At 42.3% G+C, this 13,811-nt stretch overlaps 1 protein-coding gene across 1 annotated transcript in view; it reads left to right on the forward strand.

Annotated features, from left to right (window-relative positions):
• eIF2Bbeta (eukaryotic translation initiation factor 2B subunit beta) overlaps window positions 1–13,811 on the forward strand; it is a 133,472-nt gene that overhangs the window by 101,355 nt on the left and 18,306 nt on the right. The window contains 2 exon segments of the mRNA XM_028318484.1: window positions 5,127–5,198; window positions 6,599–6,736. Of these exon segments, the coding sequence (XP_028174285.1) occupies window positions 5,127–5,198; window positions 6,599–6,736 (210 nt within the window).

The following is a 13,811-nucleotide window of genomic DNA, read 5'->3' on the forward strand; positions in this document are numbered from 1 at the left end:
ACTCTATGGTTGGTGTTGGGTGCGCTAATAGGCCTTGTATGACTCCAGGAGGCGGCGGCGCCGGCGGCTCCCGTCGGGCCGAGCGCCGCGCCGCCGGCACTTCTGATCGGCGCCGATCAGGTACTGCTGCACCGAGCATGCTACGCCACCTGGAAATGTGTTCTTACATTATTATACAACCAAACAAGCTTCATGCGTTATCTTTTTGGGAATGGCCTTAAAACCCTCACTTTCTTATTTTGTTTGTATCTTCTCAGCTGCATCATATTTTATTTTCATTCTTCATCATCGTGTAATAATTATTTTTCATCGAAAGAAAAATCAATCAAAGGAAACGATAAATCAAAATTATTATGTTGATTTTACCCATACTGTTGAACATCCAGAATACTGAAATCATTTTAATTGCATTTTTATCAATTTCACGCTCACCTTTTTTGTAACTTATTATTTCACGGTTTTGGGCATTTAACTACTGTTCTATTTGGAAATATTGCACTTGATGCGAAAATTTCACGCTTTCATGTTCTTCTTCCAACTTTGTTATTTAATTTGGTTTTTCTACGTGACTTTGCCTTCCTGTTGGTGATGTGTCGTATTTATTTATGTACTTTCTCAGAAGAGATTTAGTAAAATCTATGTTTAAAAAGTTCAGATGGCTTGTTTTAACCAAAGTAGCATGGACAATCTGAGGTTAGCGATTAAGAAAACGACTTTTAAGCAATCGGTACATACAGAGTCGGCTAATTATTTCTAGAAAATATTCAGTATATGCAAATCATACAATAATAAGCATTGCCGCAGCAAAACCAAGTCAATTCCGTTTCCTGGTCTCCATGGAAATGATATCAAAGCAGCATGGTCGGGTGGCGCTTTCCCCGCGAGCGCGACGCTTGCGCAAGAGTTGCGTGCGCCGAAATTGAGCGCAAAGGTTAGGGAAAGGATCGAAAAGTTACGGGGCACTTATTTTGAAGGGAAAGTCGGAAGTTTTATTAAAACACCGGAGCAAAAAGGCAATATAGGTAGTGCAGTCATCGTGAAATGATACCCAAATAGCCAAAAATTTGATAACACAAAGACGTATTGCGACTGCAAAGTTGGTTACTTTGGGTGTCATGAACTATTTGACGCTGACTGTACGTAATCATTCGAGATAGTTAAGAATATAAATCACTATTTGCTCATTTCCTTATTGCATATGAATAAACCTACCGCCCGCCCTACAAGTATTCGCTATAAAGTATAAAATGTTAGGTACTGTGGCTGATTCTACAGCAAAACCTAAATGAAATACTGAACTGAAACAGTCAGTTTTGTACAAATAATCAGTCACACTCTATCACATCTAAAATCGCAAATAAATCAACACAATCGCCAAAAATTAAATTTCAATATCAATATCAACACAAGTAATGGACGCGGACAGCCGCCGAAATAAGGACACATAAAGGCTTTCACGAGTTGCTTTTAAACCCAATCGAAATGCCAAAATTACTTTTGGTACAAATGAGCGCCCCAAATGAAATCCTTACGCAACTGCGGGCGAGGGGAGGCTCGTGACAGAGTTGAAAAGATACTATTGATAACGACAATTTACCATGATTTTCAGAGGAAAAGGAAAGAAAATGTTATTACAGTAGTTTAAGAGAAAGGCACCACAAATAAACAATACGATTTGTAGGTTGAAATTATTAAACAACACGAGTCATACCTACAACAGTTTAAGATCGTCACCGAAAATTCCATTCCATGTCGTTGGTTAGGTAGCTGTCACTTATGAAATCATGTTGAATTTTACTTATAAGAGAGATAGAGAGTGTGTTCTGAAAATTCAGGATTTCCCTTATGAAATAAAGTGAAAATTTCAATTTATAGATAGTACTTTTGAATTTTTCTCTACCTATAAAGAAATTTCTCCAGCAGCCCATGGTGATAGGGTTATTGATAAATAGAGATGAAGGTAGGATACTCATATCGTGAAATATTGAGTGTGTCTATTTTCAAATCACGTTAGGCAATCACAATTATAAAATAGCAATTTCCTCTACACCACGTGGCAGGATACAACTGTATTAGAACGAAATAACGGCCAAGTCACACAACATTAACTATAATAATAAAGAAATCGCAGTAAGGAACCATAGACTTGGCACGACTTTGTCTAGATTTCATTACTTTTTAGAGATAAACAAGCAGCTCCATCGAGACTTGGCTAGTTTTTTACAGAATGTTTTTGGTGGGATGTACTTGATTCAAGTTCTCACCAGAGTGTAAGTGCCTTTCCTGATGGTTGTCTTCTTGATGTTGCAGACCTGCGCGTGAGTCCCGGCGCGGGCGCCGGCCCGTCCGCCGAGCCGCCACATCTGTTGCATCCGCCACACCACCATCATATGGTGAGTACTCCAACGAGGGGGACTGAGGAGATGATAGAACTTTTGTTGCAGGAAGGCGCTGGACAGAGGCCGCCATCAATCTGGATATCATTGGGGCCCTTTGGGGGAGGCCTATGGTTAGCAGTGGACGTTCTATCTCCTGTTGTTGAAAATATTGAAATGATGATGAGATCTTTTGTTATGTGGAGGAAATTCCTTTACGCATAGTATTCTAGGGGCGCCAACATTGACGACTTTAAAAAAAATACTTCATCCACACACTAAAAATATTATTGCCAGGTTAGGCCTCATCACCCAGCTGTCCATCGATCTTTAAACATATGCCTGAGACTCTTAGTGATGCACCAAAGCCTGGTGAACACTATTGTTTGAAGCTCTTATTGTGGCATAGAACTTATCAATACTCGTCAGAAGAATAAATAGTCAAGTCATAATAAACATGCAGGTCGCTACTGACCCGCTGTTTCATAAACAGCTCGTGTAGAAAGATTGGTTATTAGATCATAGTAACATTAGCCTACTGTCAATCTTTCTATAACTTCCCAGCTTTGGATCTCACAGTGCCACTCATATTCCAGGACACGAACCCGCTGGAAGGGCCGGTGGAGTCCATGGTGAGCGGCGGCGGCTCGTCGGACGGCGAGCTGTCCTCCAAGGCCGGCGACAGCCCCAGCCGCAAGCGCCGCCGCATCTCCCGCCATCTGTCCTCAGGTTTGGGAACTGCACAGCTTGTAAAGCCTGGTCCGTGATCATGTGATCATCCTTATCGCTCGCTAGTAATTCTGTTGCTGTCGCGCTCGCACACTCACTGCGGGCGCCCGTCGCACAGTCGCGACAGCAATATAATTACGCGCGGGCGATAAGGATGGGTGGCTTGGGGTCATTGGACAAAATTCTACGTGCTCACGGACCAGGCTTTAGTTTAACTCATGGAACCTAAGTTTTTTCTCTTCCTGTACATTACGCCCCTTGCTGCCGGACTTGTGGTCTCCTTTCTCCTCTTGCATCTCCGTCAGCAGGCGAATGCCGAGTACAGAGGGCCCCCGCTGAAAATCAGTTTCGAGGCGCGGTCTTGATGTATGCTGAGCGGGTGCCTTTTACAAGCAGCTATCTGCCCACTTGTATATTGTGCCTATGTTCTGCCTGCTTGTATACCTTTCTTTCAAATAAAAAGTATTCTAAGTATTCTAAATGTTTACGAGATCGAATCAGAAATGAGGAGATCCGTAAACGAACTGAAGTTGCTGACATAGCCCGACAAATTAGCAAGCTGAAGTGGCAATGGGCAGGGCACATAGTACGCAGAACTGACGGTGGAAGAGGCAGCAAGATTCTTGAGTGGAGGCCACGTACCGGAAAACGCATCCTGGGACTTCCACCCACAAGGTGGACCGACAACCTCATAAAGGTAGTAGTGGAAGCAGACCGCTACCAACCGGACAATGTGGAAATTATTGGGGGAGGCCTATGTTCAGCAGTAGATGAACTGTGGCTGAAATGATGATGGTGAAGATGAGAGGAGCAGATGTACCGCAAGGCCCGAAAAAAGATTAAAATGTGCATCTTTTCGTGTTCCAGGCGAAAGCAATGTGTCGGTCGCAGCACCCCCCGTCGAGAGACGGACGCCCCGGCATCACTACCAACCTCCGTAAGTATCGTCTCTTCTGTCAACTAGGGGAATAGGGTCGACTAATTAAGGAAACAACGCTGACTCCAGCGAAAAATTGTACAACTGAAACTTGGTAGGAAGCAGTGACTGCAAGGCACCGCTACCGTGCCCAGGATATGAGGTTAGGTTCCTTATAGACCCTAGAGCCCTAGCCGCTCAAGGAATTAACGTTGCTTAGAACTGTTTTTATGATTATTATAATTATGACTGTCGACTTATAAGTGTAAAACAGTAGCAACAGCGGGAGGTGCCTAGATGCGATCGGAGCAGAATCGGTCTTTGTGGAAATCCTTGGGAGAGGTCTTTGTCCAGTGCAGCAGTGGACGTCTTTCGGCTGAAACGAACGAATGAACGTACAACAAACTTGACCTTTATTGGTTGGGTTTCAACACAGGTTTCAAGCTGTTTATCCTGGCTACACAGGAGTAGCAGCAGTGAGAAAGATAGCTATGAATAATCCTTTTTAAAGAATTGTTGTCTGCGTTGCAGACGGCGAATGCGCTACGTGTCAGGCGGCGCGCGAGGAGCGTGGGCGTACGAGCGACTCGTGGTCCCTTATTTTTAAGGCCCTATCTAGAGCCCTAGCCGCTCAAGAAAATAACGTTGTTTAGAACTGTTTTTATGATAACATAACTGATGAGTGTACAACAAACTTGATTAGTTGGGATTCAAGCTGAAAATCCTGGCTACATAGTAGTAGCAGCTGTGAATAATCTTTTTCAATGAATGGTTGTCTGCGTTGCAGACGGCGCATGCGCTACGTATCAGGCAGCACGCGAGGAGCGTGGGCGCACGAGCGATTTATGATCCCTTATTTTTAAAACACTAGCTAGAGCCCTAGCCACTTAAGAAAATAACGTTGCTTACAACTGTTTTTATGATAACATATTATACAGTGTACATCAAACTTGATTAGTTAGAATTCAAGCTGAAAATCCTGGCTACATAGTAGTAGCATCTGTGAATAATCTTTTTCAATGAATGGTTGTCTGCGTTGCAGACGGCGAATGCGCTACGTTTCCGGCGGCGCGCGCGGCGCGTGGGCGCACGAGCGGCTGATGGAGCCGCACGCGCCGCGGCCCGCGCACGCGCCGCACGCGCCGCATGCCGCGCCCGTGCTGCTCGACATCAACCAGGTGAGGACCCTGCCCGCGTTCGACCGCCTCGTCAGTGGCGGGGCAAGACCTAAATTTGATGTGGGCAAGACAGATTTCGCGAGGCCTTGTTCTGTAACGACCTGAAGACGGATTTAAAAAAAAAAAAAAACGGGTCAACGGTCTATTCATTGACAGTTTCTGATTTCTTGATTCAGTGATTATTTTTAAAGGAATATTGCGCCAAAGAATAATGTTCGTCCGTGTTGTTGCTTAATTTTGTGTCTGATTATGGCTGAATTTGTTTGGAAAAAAATATATTTTTTTAACTACATTGTTTAGCTATCAAGAATTTATATTTAATAGTCAAGCATTTATTGTCGTATTGTGATATTGTCATCTCCACCTTGTATACATTTTTTCAAAATTTTTGATGCGCGAGGCCCCTTGTTCCGCGAGGCCGTAGGCGGTGGCCCACGTCGCCTACGCCTTACGCCGCCACTGCGCCTCGTGGTCTAGTGGTAACACCACCTGCTTCAGACTTGGGTATCAAGCTGGAGATCGTGGGAATAACTCCGTACTAAAGCCCGGTCTGTGAGCACGTAGAATTTTGTCCAATAACCCCACGCTACCCATCCCTATCGCTCGCGCGTAATTATGTTGCTGTCGCGACTGTGCGATGGGCGCCCGCAGTGAGTGTGCGAGCGCGACAGCAACATAATTACGCGCGAGCGATAAGGATGGGTAGCTAGGGGTCATTGGACAAAATTCTACGTGCTCACGGACTAGGCTTTAGTAGTAAGATGATAACCGTCACTTTTGCTAATTGCTCATAAGATAGGCCCCCTTAATTGATATTTATTGTCCGTGGTGCATAATCTTTTCTTAAAGGTTTTAAACCTTTGTTTGTCACCTGTCATCCGCTTTGCAATGGAGGGAAGTCGAACCTTAATTTCGTTGCGGGTCCAATGACTTAACTAAGTCTTAACTAAGTGCTTCTTTTTAAAGTTCTTAATGTAACATGAAAATGTCACATTTCCACTATTAGAAGAAACGCTTGGTGAAAGAATGCGTGGTGTTTGTCTTCATAAAGACATTGCGACACCCTGTAGTACACGCCATATAATTTCATTATTCGTTGCGGGTTCAAGGACAGTTTAACTTTCCCCCAGCACAAACTTGACCTTCGCTGGTTGAGTTTTTATTGGCAGTCAAGCTGGAGATCCTGTCTACACAGGAGTTGCAGTGGTGGGAACGAGAGGTGGGAAAACCGTCACTGTCAAAAGGGCTCATAATTGGCGTATTAACCCCCATGTTGGTACCCGCTGAAAACCAGCTTCGTGACTTGACGACTTGTTGGGTAGCTTGGGGTCATTGGACAAAATTCTACGTGCTCACAGACCAGACTTTAGTCTTTAATGTTTCTACGTTTTCCTTCCCAGATGTCGCTGCGAGGCGCGCGTTTAAGCGCACTAGGCGGCGGCGGCGTGTGGCCGCACCCGCACGCGCATGCGCACCCGCACGCGCACCCGGCGCACTCGCACGCGCACCACGCGCGGGACCACGCGCCTCGCACGCAGGTATGTGGGACGAGTAGGTGACGCGCCGCGAGTGGGGATATGTTCAGTAGGACGGAATAGACAAATTGTCTTTGAAATGTTTATACAGTCAAGATAGGGTGGTATAATTTCATGAAACACTTTACTGGCCCCCATTTTTTTATCAATAAAAATGTGTTAAGCGTTATTGTTTGTCATGGTCATAACTATTTTGACTTTTAAAGCTTGCAGCTTTTGGCTATGTGAAAGCCATTATCACCTTTTCTTGCGATGAGAGTGAGAGAGCCCTCCCTCCGCTTTTCTCTAAAAGTGCCCTTGACTTTCAATCAGCATCTCATCAGATGTTGCATTAGCAAAGAATTTCATCAATGCATACACCTGCAGCCCCTTTTTCTATAACAAACTGCAGGTATTTTGGAGTGCATTCAAGTTTCAATCTTTAATTACCTCCTTTGACTTAATTCCAAATGTTATTTTTAACATTTTGTCGTCGTGACTACATGGATGACATTGTAATATCTTCGTTTTCCCTGCAATGACATGTAGGTAAATTTTTATTAATTATATCATCAAAAACAACAGAAATACTGAACATATCTCCAATTTGAAGATGTATCTAATAAGAAAAATAATGTTATTTTATTACAGAGACTAGTTTAAACCAACAACAGTATTAGTTTATTGTACGCGATAAAAACGGAATAATTATTACTCAGTGTATACTTTTCAACATCTGTATGGAACACAACAAAATAAGACTAGATTCATTTTGACAGTAGCATAAAACAAAACATGAAATGAACACCTATCCCAATATTATGAACAAATTCAAACGTCACTATTATTGTTTTAGCCGTCAGCCCGTATAGGTAGTTAAAAGTTAAAACATACCGATATCTTTGTTCACAACTGTGTGTCATACTCAAAAATTGATATTTTCACTTTTGGAATACATGCCATTGTTTTGGTTGAAGGTGCATTTTCAGTTTTTATAAATTGATTTGTGTATTTTAGGATAATTCTTTTAGCATTCACAAATCTGGGCATAGCATATGACTTATACAGGATTGTAAGCGATGCGTAAGTCAGGTTTAAGTTTAAGATTATTTAAATTTAAATATTGTTAGTCTAGTTTGTAAGATATTTTTAAGTTTCTGTTGTAAGCTTTGGAACGTGGGGCGACCGGACGTGACTTTTTCTTTTATTCTTTTAAATTAATGTGACTCGGGAATCAGGAATTTAAAAAGCAATATTATGGACAGATGATCTTGTTGTTATAAACAAAATAGATGAAAAATCTAATGATACGTGAAATTGCAATGAAATGAATTTAAAATGCCTTTTTATTTTAGTGTAAATACAAGACTAGATATTATCCCATCAATCCCTAAGCAGTCGCATATGACCGCATGGCGGTGAACAATTGAATAACTATTTTGCCTCGATTTGCGGGGCTTAAAAGGTTAAGTCAAATATTTAGATTTTTGTAGTATGTCATTTTGAGCTAGCTCTACAAACGTTTATAAAAATATCTGGGGGCACGGCAGTGCCCCCGCCAAGTCGAGCGCGAAGCAAACACTGCCGTACCATCCTTTACCGGAACCATTTCGCCGCATTTTCAGGCCCCTATTTGAGAACCTCTGGATAAGACCAGAACACAGAAATTTTCGTCATCTAGTAAGCTATAATCACATACTTAAAATCCAAAATTTCAAGTCTGTAGGTCATTTAGTTCCGAAGTTAAGCGAAAGCAAAGTTTCGCATTTACGACACTCACTCACTCACTGATGATCATCAAAATAGAACTAGTACTTCCCATAAACTCAGAGAGCTGAAATTTGGTACAGAGTTAGGGTTTAATGGCCACATAAAGGGAAAACTATAAAAAATTATAAATACGCAGCTTTACTAAACCTACAATTGACTGGTTATTGTTGAATCAACGTTTTCCAAGTGGCAATTTTCCATCGTCAATGGGTAGCGGTTCTGGCGACAGATTGGTGTCATGGAGCACCTGGTTTTGTCACCCTCCAACGGCCAAGTCACACAATATTAACTATAATAATAAAGAAATCGCAGTAAGGAACCATAGACTTGGCACGACTTTGTCTAGATTTCATTACTTTTTAGAGATAAACAAGCAGCTCCATCGAGACTTGGCTAGTTTTTTACAGAATGTTTTTGGTGGGATATCTCTTTCTACCTCCATCTACCCTTTTGTGACTTCAGAATCGTTAGCTTTAACACAATTTCATCTGAAACTAAATACTTGCAATGCATTCCTGATTCCTACCGAGCACCGTCTCAAAGCCAAGTCGTGGTCAGGTCGGCCCGCGCTCGAGCGCCGTGGCCGCGAGTGTAGCGTGGAGGTCGCAGGTGGCGGGCGCGGCCGGCGAGCTGTGGGGCGCCGTGCTGCCCGCGCTGCACGCGCCGCACCTGCGCTACCAGGTACTGACGTCACCCGACCCGTCCCGACCCGTCCCGACCCGTCCCGACACGTCCCGTCTCGTCCTATCCTCAGCGAGACTATTCCCTAATACCGGTTGCAGACCAAGAGCTCAGCTAAGTTAGTTTCGTTTAGCTCGCATAGCTGACGCAGTTTCCCATAGAATTTGCATAGTTTTCAATCTACACACGACTATGGGAAACTGCGTCAGCTATGCGAGCTAAACGAAACTAACTTAGCTTAGCTCTTGGTCTGCAACCGGCTTAAGGCTGGTTTTAGTGTCACGCGGACTGTCAGTGCGGATCGCTCCGCACGGCCGATCTGTATGAACTGCTAGGGAGCGAGCGGTTTCTCTGGACCGCATTACTCTAAAACGTTCAAATTCAAACGTTTATTGCATGTCACATTACAATTTATATGTTGTTGCAAAATTAAACGTTTCCTAGAAGTTCATACAGATTGGACGTACGGATACGGAGCCGGTCCGCGTGCCACTAAAAACAGTCTAAGTCTAGCCGCAGACCGCAGACTTTTCGTTGGACGATAGTTGGGACAGGCATATTGGTATCGGCCGATTCTTACAAATTAGAATCGGGCCTAACTATCGGCCGACTAAGTCTGTAGTCTCCGGAATGTCTCAAGGAACTGTCCTTGCCTCTCGCCTCATAGCAGAGACAGACGAACATGACAGAAGCGGCGTTGGAGCGGTTTCCGGATCCGAATCAGTGAAAATACGGTTCGGAAAAGTCGTATAACTATTTACGTGTGTACGCACTAAATCCGATTTTTCTGGATTCGAATTCGATGTGCGAAACTGCATTTAGGTTGCTTCTGGTTTAAGGGGCTGTCAATAAACATCGCTTTGAGACGAGAGAAATAGACAGTTCCATAATGAGGCGCTAGGGAACAGCCCCGTAGATCCCATCCTGACCTTAGTATGGCTCGACAGTTTGTTTGGCATGATGAAATTGATATCATCAGATATCATATTCATATTCTAAGAAAAAAAGCCAAAAATTAAGACACAAATACATACATAACATAAAAAGCATGATGTGTAGACTGAGTCGTGCGGCTTAAGATTTAGGTTTTGACGCAGAACGTCATTCCGCAAAATATCATTATAGTTACTTCCTCAAAGTGTTTTAACATCTATTAAAACAATACATTTATTTGAATTTGACTAAAATCACTGTAAAAAGAGTGATAAACGTTATTTGTTACAAATAATATACATTATTTTTATCTATTCTATTTGTTTAACACCATATAAATGTAATATTCAAAACGTTTATTCAGCCATACAAATCCTTAGCATGCTCCTGTATCGTACTGCTGGACAGTATGATATCGTCCATATAAACCGATAATTGTCTCACACCTCCCACCTTAACACTCCCTTCCAAATACCTGTCTATAACGTCTCCGGCGCACTATAGCCCATAACGCTACATTAATACTCGTACGGAAGGTTTTGTAATTAATTTGTGACTGGCTGGATCTGTGGCTTGTTCGAGTTGTATCTGATAGTAATCGGGTCCGTAGTCGACGAGCTAAACGACCTCGTGCAAATCATATTCAACCATGCACTTATTTCAATATTAGAAAACTATAATTAAATAATAAGTTACTGTTTTATTGTGCTTTTAGTAACTAACTAATGACTAGCACTAGCATAATTATTTTCTGAGGATAACTAAATCCTTTATAATTTAAACCAAGTGAGTGGTGGATATGAATTCGCGCGAGATCAACCCCTGTTATGTGGTTTGGTCCTAGTTCTTACAGCTTTAGGTCTGGTGCGTTTGTCTGCTTAGTACACACTTCCCGTGGTTGTCCGTTCCAGGTTGGACTTGTTACATTTGCGCTGAACAATTCGCTGTTTTTAGTGTTTTAAATACTTGGTAAAAACGTTTTGTGCTAAAGCGATGCCGGTTCACGTGGTCTGTGTGCGTATTGCGCTTGTACACGCTTCATATCACATTTTTATTGGTAAAGGATTAAATTAACGTTGATTCATTTTCATTCTATACACTTGTGACATTAAAATGACTTTATTAACAAACAGAACAGCGCTGAACTGGCACGCCACTGGCTCTAGAGATACTTCCGGCGTGCCATGGATGTTGTAGCTACACACTATAAATTAATACACATTATCAATTTCTTTACTAGCATTTATTTTCTTCATACTTTATCCAGCAGATTTTTCTTTAAATGGTTTTATAGCTATAGAGACTTGGCCTCCAAAGTGCTAATTACTTTTAATAGGAGCTTGGTTTTACAGGCCTTAGCTGCAGTCCTCAGGGGTGGCTCACTTGTGACAGGCCAGACGATGGCTCACATTCTTAAGCATCCGATAGACCGTATGCTATGTGGCGTCCATGATTCTTAGCACTTTCGAAGCATCTGTTCCATTCTGTGATAACTCTCTATCTCGAGCTTAAGGCTACAATGTCACGGCACGCAACTACCTTTGGTTTGAGACGAGCTACCCATCACCCGCGCTTTGACATGTTTCAACTTATAGTTTGGTGGTCGATGTTCCGGTAGCCGCGAGCGACACAACTTCCATATATGTTAACTTAAGCACAGATATGCATGCCCAGATTAAGTATTATGTCGATAACGGTTTTGGTGAGGAAGGACTAGTTTTAACAAGATACATGTGGCTTGTATAATGTAAGCGCGTAGTACAGATAGAATAAACGCTCGGTCCTTGATTTGTGAAACATTTGTACCGGACGTTGCCTGATCGGTGTGTTAGTGGTCTGATGTATGGATTGTGGACCCCTCATACTAACCCTCCATTGCCCGCAACTGCTTGTCGGATTCAAACGTGTCACTCGCCGTCATCGAACTCCATCACAACTCATTTTGTGTAAGCTTGAAATAGATATTTTACGTGTAATTTTCAATTGAGTTGCTCTCTTTCACTGAAAGCTTTTTCTAGATAAAGTGAACATTATTTTTACCAAATTAAAAGAACGATAAATGTGTAAGTATTTAGACTTTAACTCCTTATAATAAAAGTGATTATTGTATCTTCACATCTCCCTTTTTCTCGCAATCATTCCATCACGAATTTAGCTTGATCTGTTCTAGACTTAGTGCAAGTGTTTTTGTTCTCGGATCAGGCAGCGTCCGACTCGTTGTTGGAGTGGGACAACTAATATTGTGTACTCGTCTACTGCTGTGACCGACCGACTAGCATAGATGCTTTGCCCCGATACATCCTTGGCAGTGTTGCTGAAGACTGGATTATTATCTCAATAAGTCTAAATTATAATAAGATTATGTTTTTCATTGTATTTATTTTAGCAGCAATTACCTTAAGTATTGGATACGTTTAGAAGTCGAAGCTGTCGAAAGTTAATAGACCGAGGATATCCTTTAATCATTACAGTTGTTAAAATACATGAAAAATCATGAGCAATCATGATGAGAAGATAGTCACGAACAGACACCAAAATCGATCTTAGTGAAACGTTTTAGTTTGATTTTCGGCAACACTGCGTGGTTTTGTTTTTGCATGAAGAGTTCCAACTTTGCGTAGGGCATCACGTGTTGATAGATCAGTGTTAGGAATGCATTTGTTTGTTCAGAATACCTCTGAAATGTTAAATTAAACAATTCACACCCTTTATGTATTTGAAATAGAATTTAATTTAATGTAAATAACATTGTCGTCGTATCGGATCCTTCACAGCGAGTAGACGTCGTCATGGAGACACTAATGCCACACCTAATACTTACATCGAGAATTCGAGACATACAGCACTGTCATGTTAGCGTTTAGCTTGGCTCATGTGATCGTGGCCTGACGTAGCGCAAACCACAACATACTCTAATCCTGCGCGCTGAGGTTCAGATTCGGTCGCCAGGATGGTGCTAGCCGCAGTGTGACTAGGTGGTAGGCTGCATAGACTGTGTGCATCACGATAATACCGCCGTGCGAGCAACTAATAATGCTACAATAACAGTAGAAACAGGTATCATCATCATTTATGGATGATTCTTGTCAAAAAGGGAGTGCCGACCATTCAAAAATATGTGGTGTGTAGATTACTTTAAATGCCTCTTCGAACATGACGTCATATGATTTATTTTTCCAGCAAATCCTGCTGGTATTTGACTATAATGCAGAACTCAGATTTTTCAGCTCTATTGTGGTATGATTTGATCGAACTTTTACACTTTTAACAAAACTGTTGGATGATGTTCTTTAGTCCAATCAATTTTGGCAAAGAATAAGTGTAGCATTGTTTGGTGCTCGCGCATAACTAATACATAATGTACTACAATAGACTCAGTCTGCACAGAGCTTGTGACATAGGCACAAGACGGCGCGGGACCGTGCCTCTTGGCTGACCAGCGACGACAAGCGACTGGCAAATACGGAAACTGAAGATTTCTTATTGGTCAGTCGTGAGCTCGCGTCAGCTAGCGGAAGCATGCTTACAGTTCTATACCATTCAGTTGATGTTTTATTCATATCACACTTCTGGACCGAATCTTTTTTATTAATTTTTCAATGATACACTTTTTAACGAACCGAGCCGGAGACACGACGCCATCGTTGTGACGTCACGGGCGACGCGTCGTCTCTCGGCCGCAGCATGCCACACGAGCTCATATACTGTTTGGTTC

The sequence above is a fragment of the Ostrinia furnacalis genome, unplaced genomic scaffold (genome assembly GCF_004193835.3).
Source record: "Ostrinia furnacalis isolate ACB-3 unplaced genomic scaffold, ASM419383v2 OfSCF6924, whole genome shotgun sequence".
Taxonomy (NCBI): domain Eukaryota; kingdom Metazoa; phylum Arthropoda; class Insecta; order Lepidoptera; family Crambidae; genus Ostrinia; species Ostrinia furnacalis.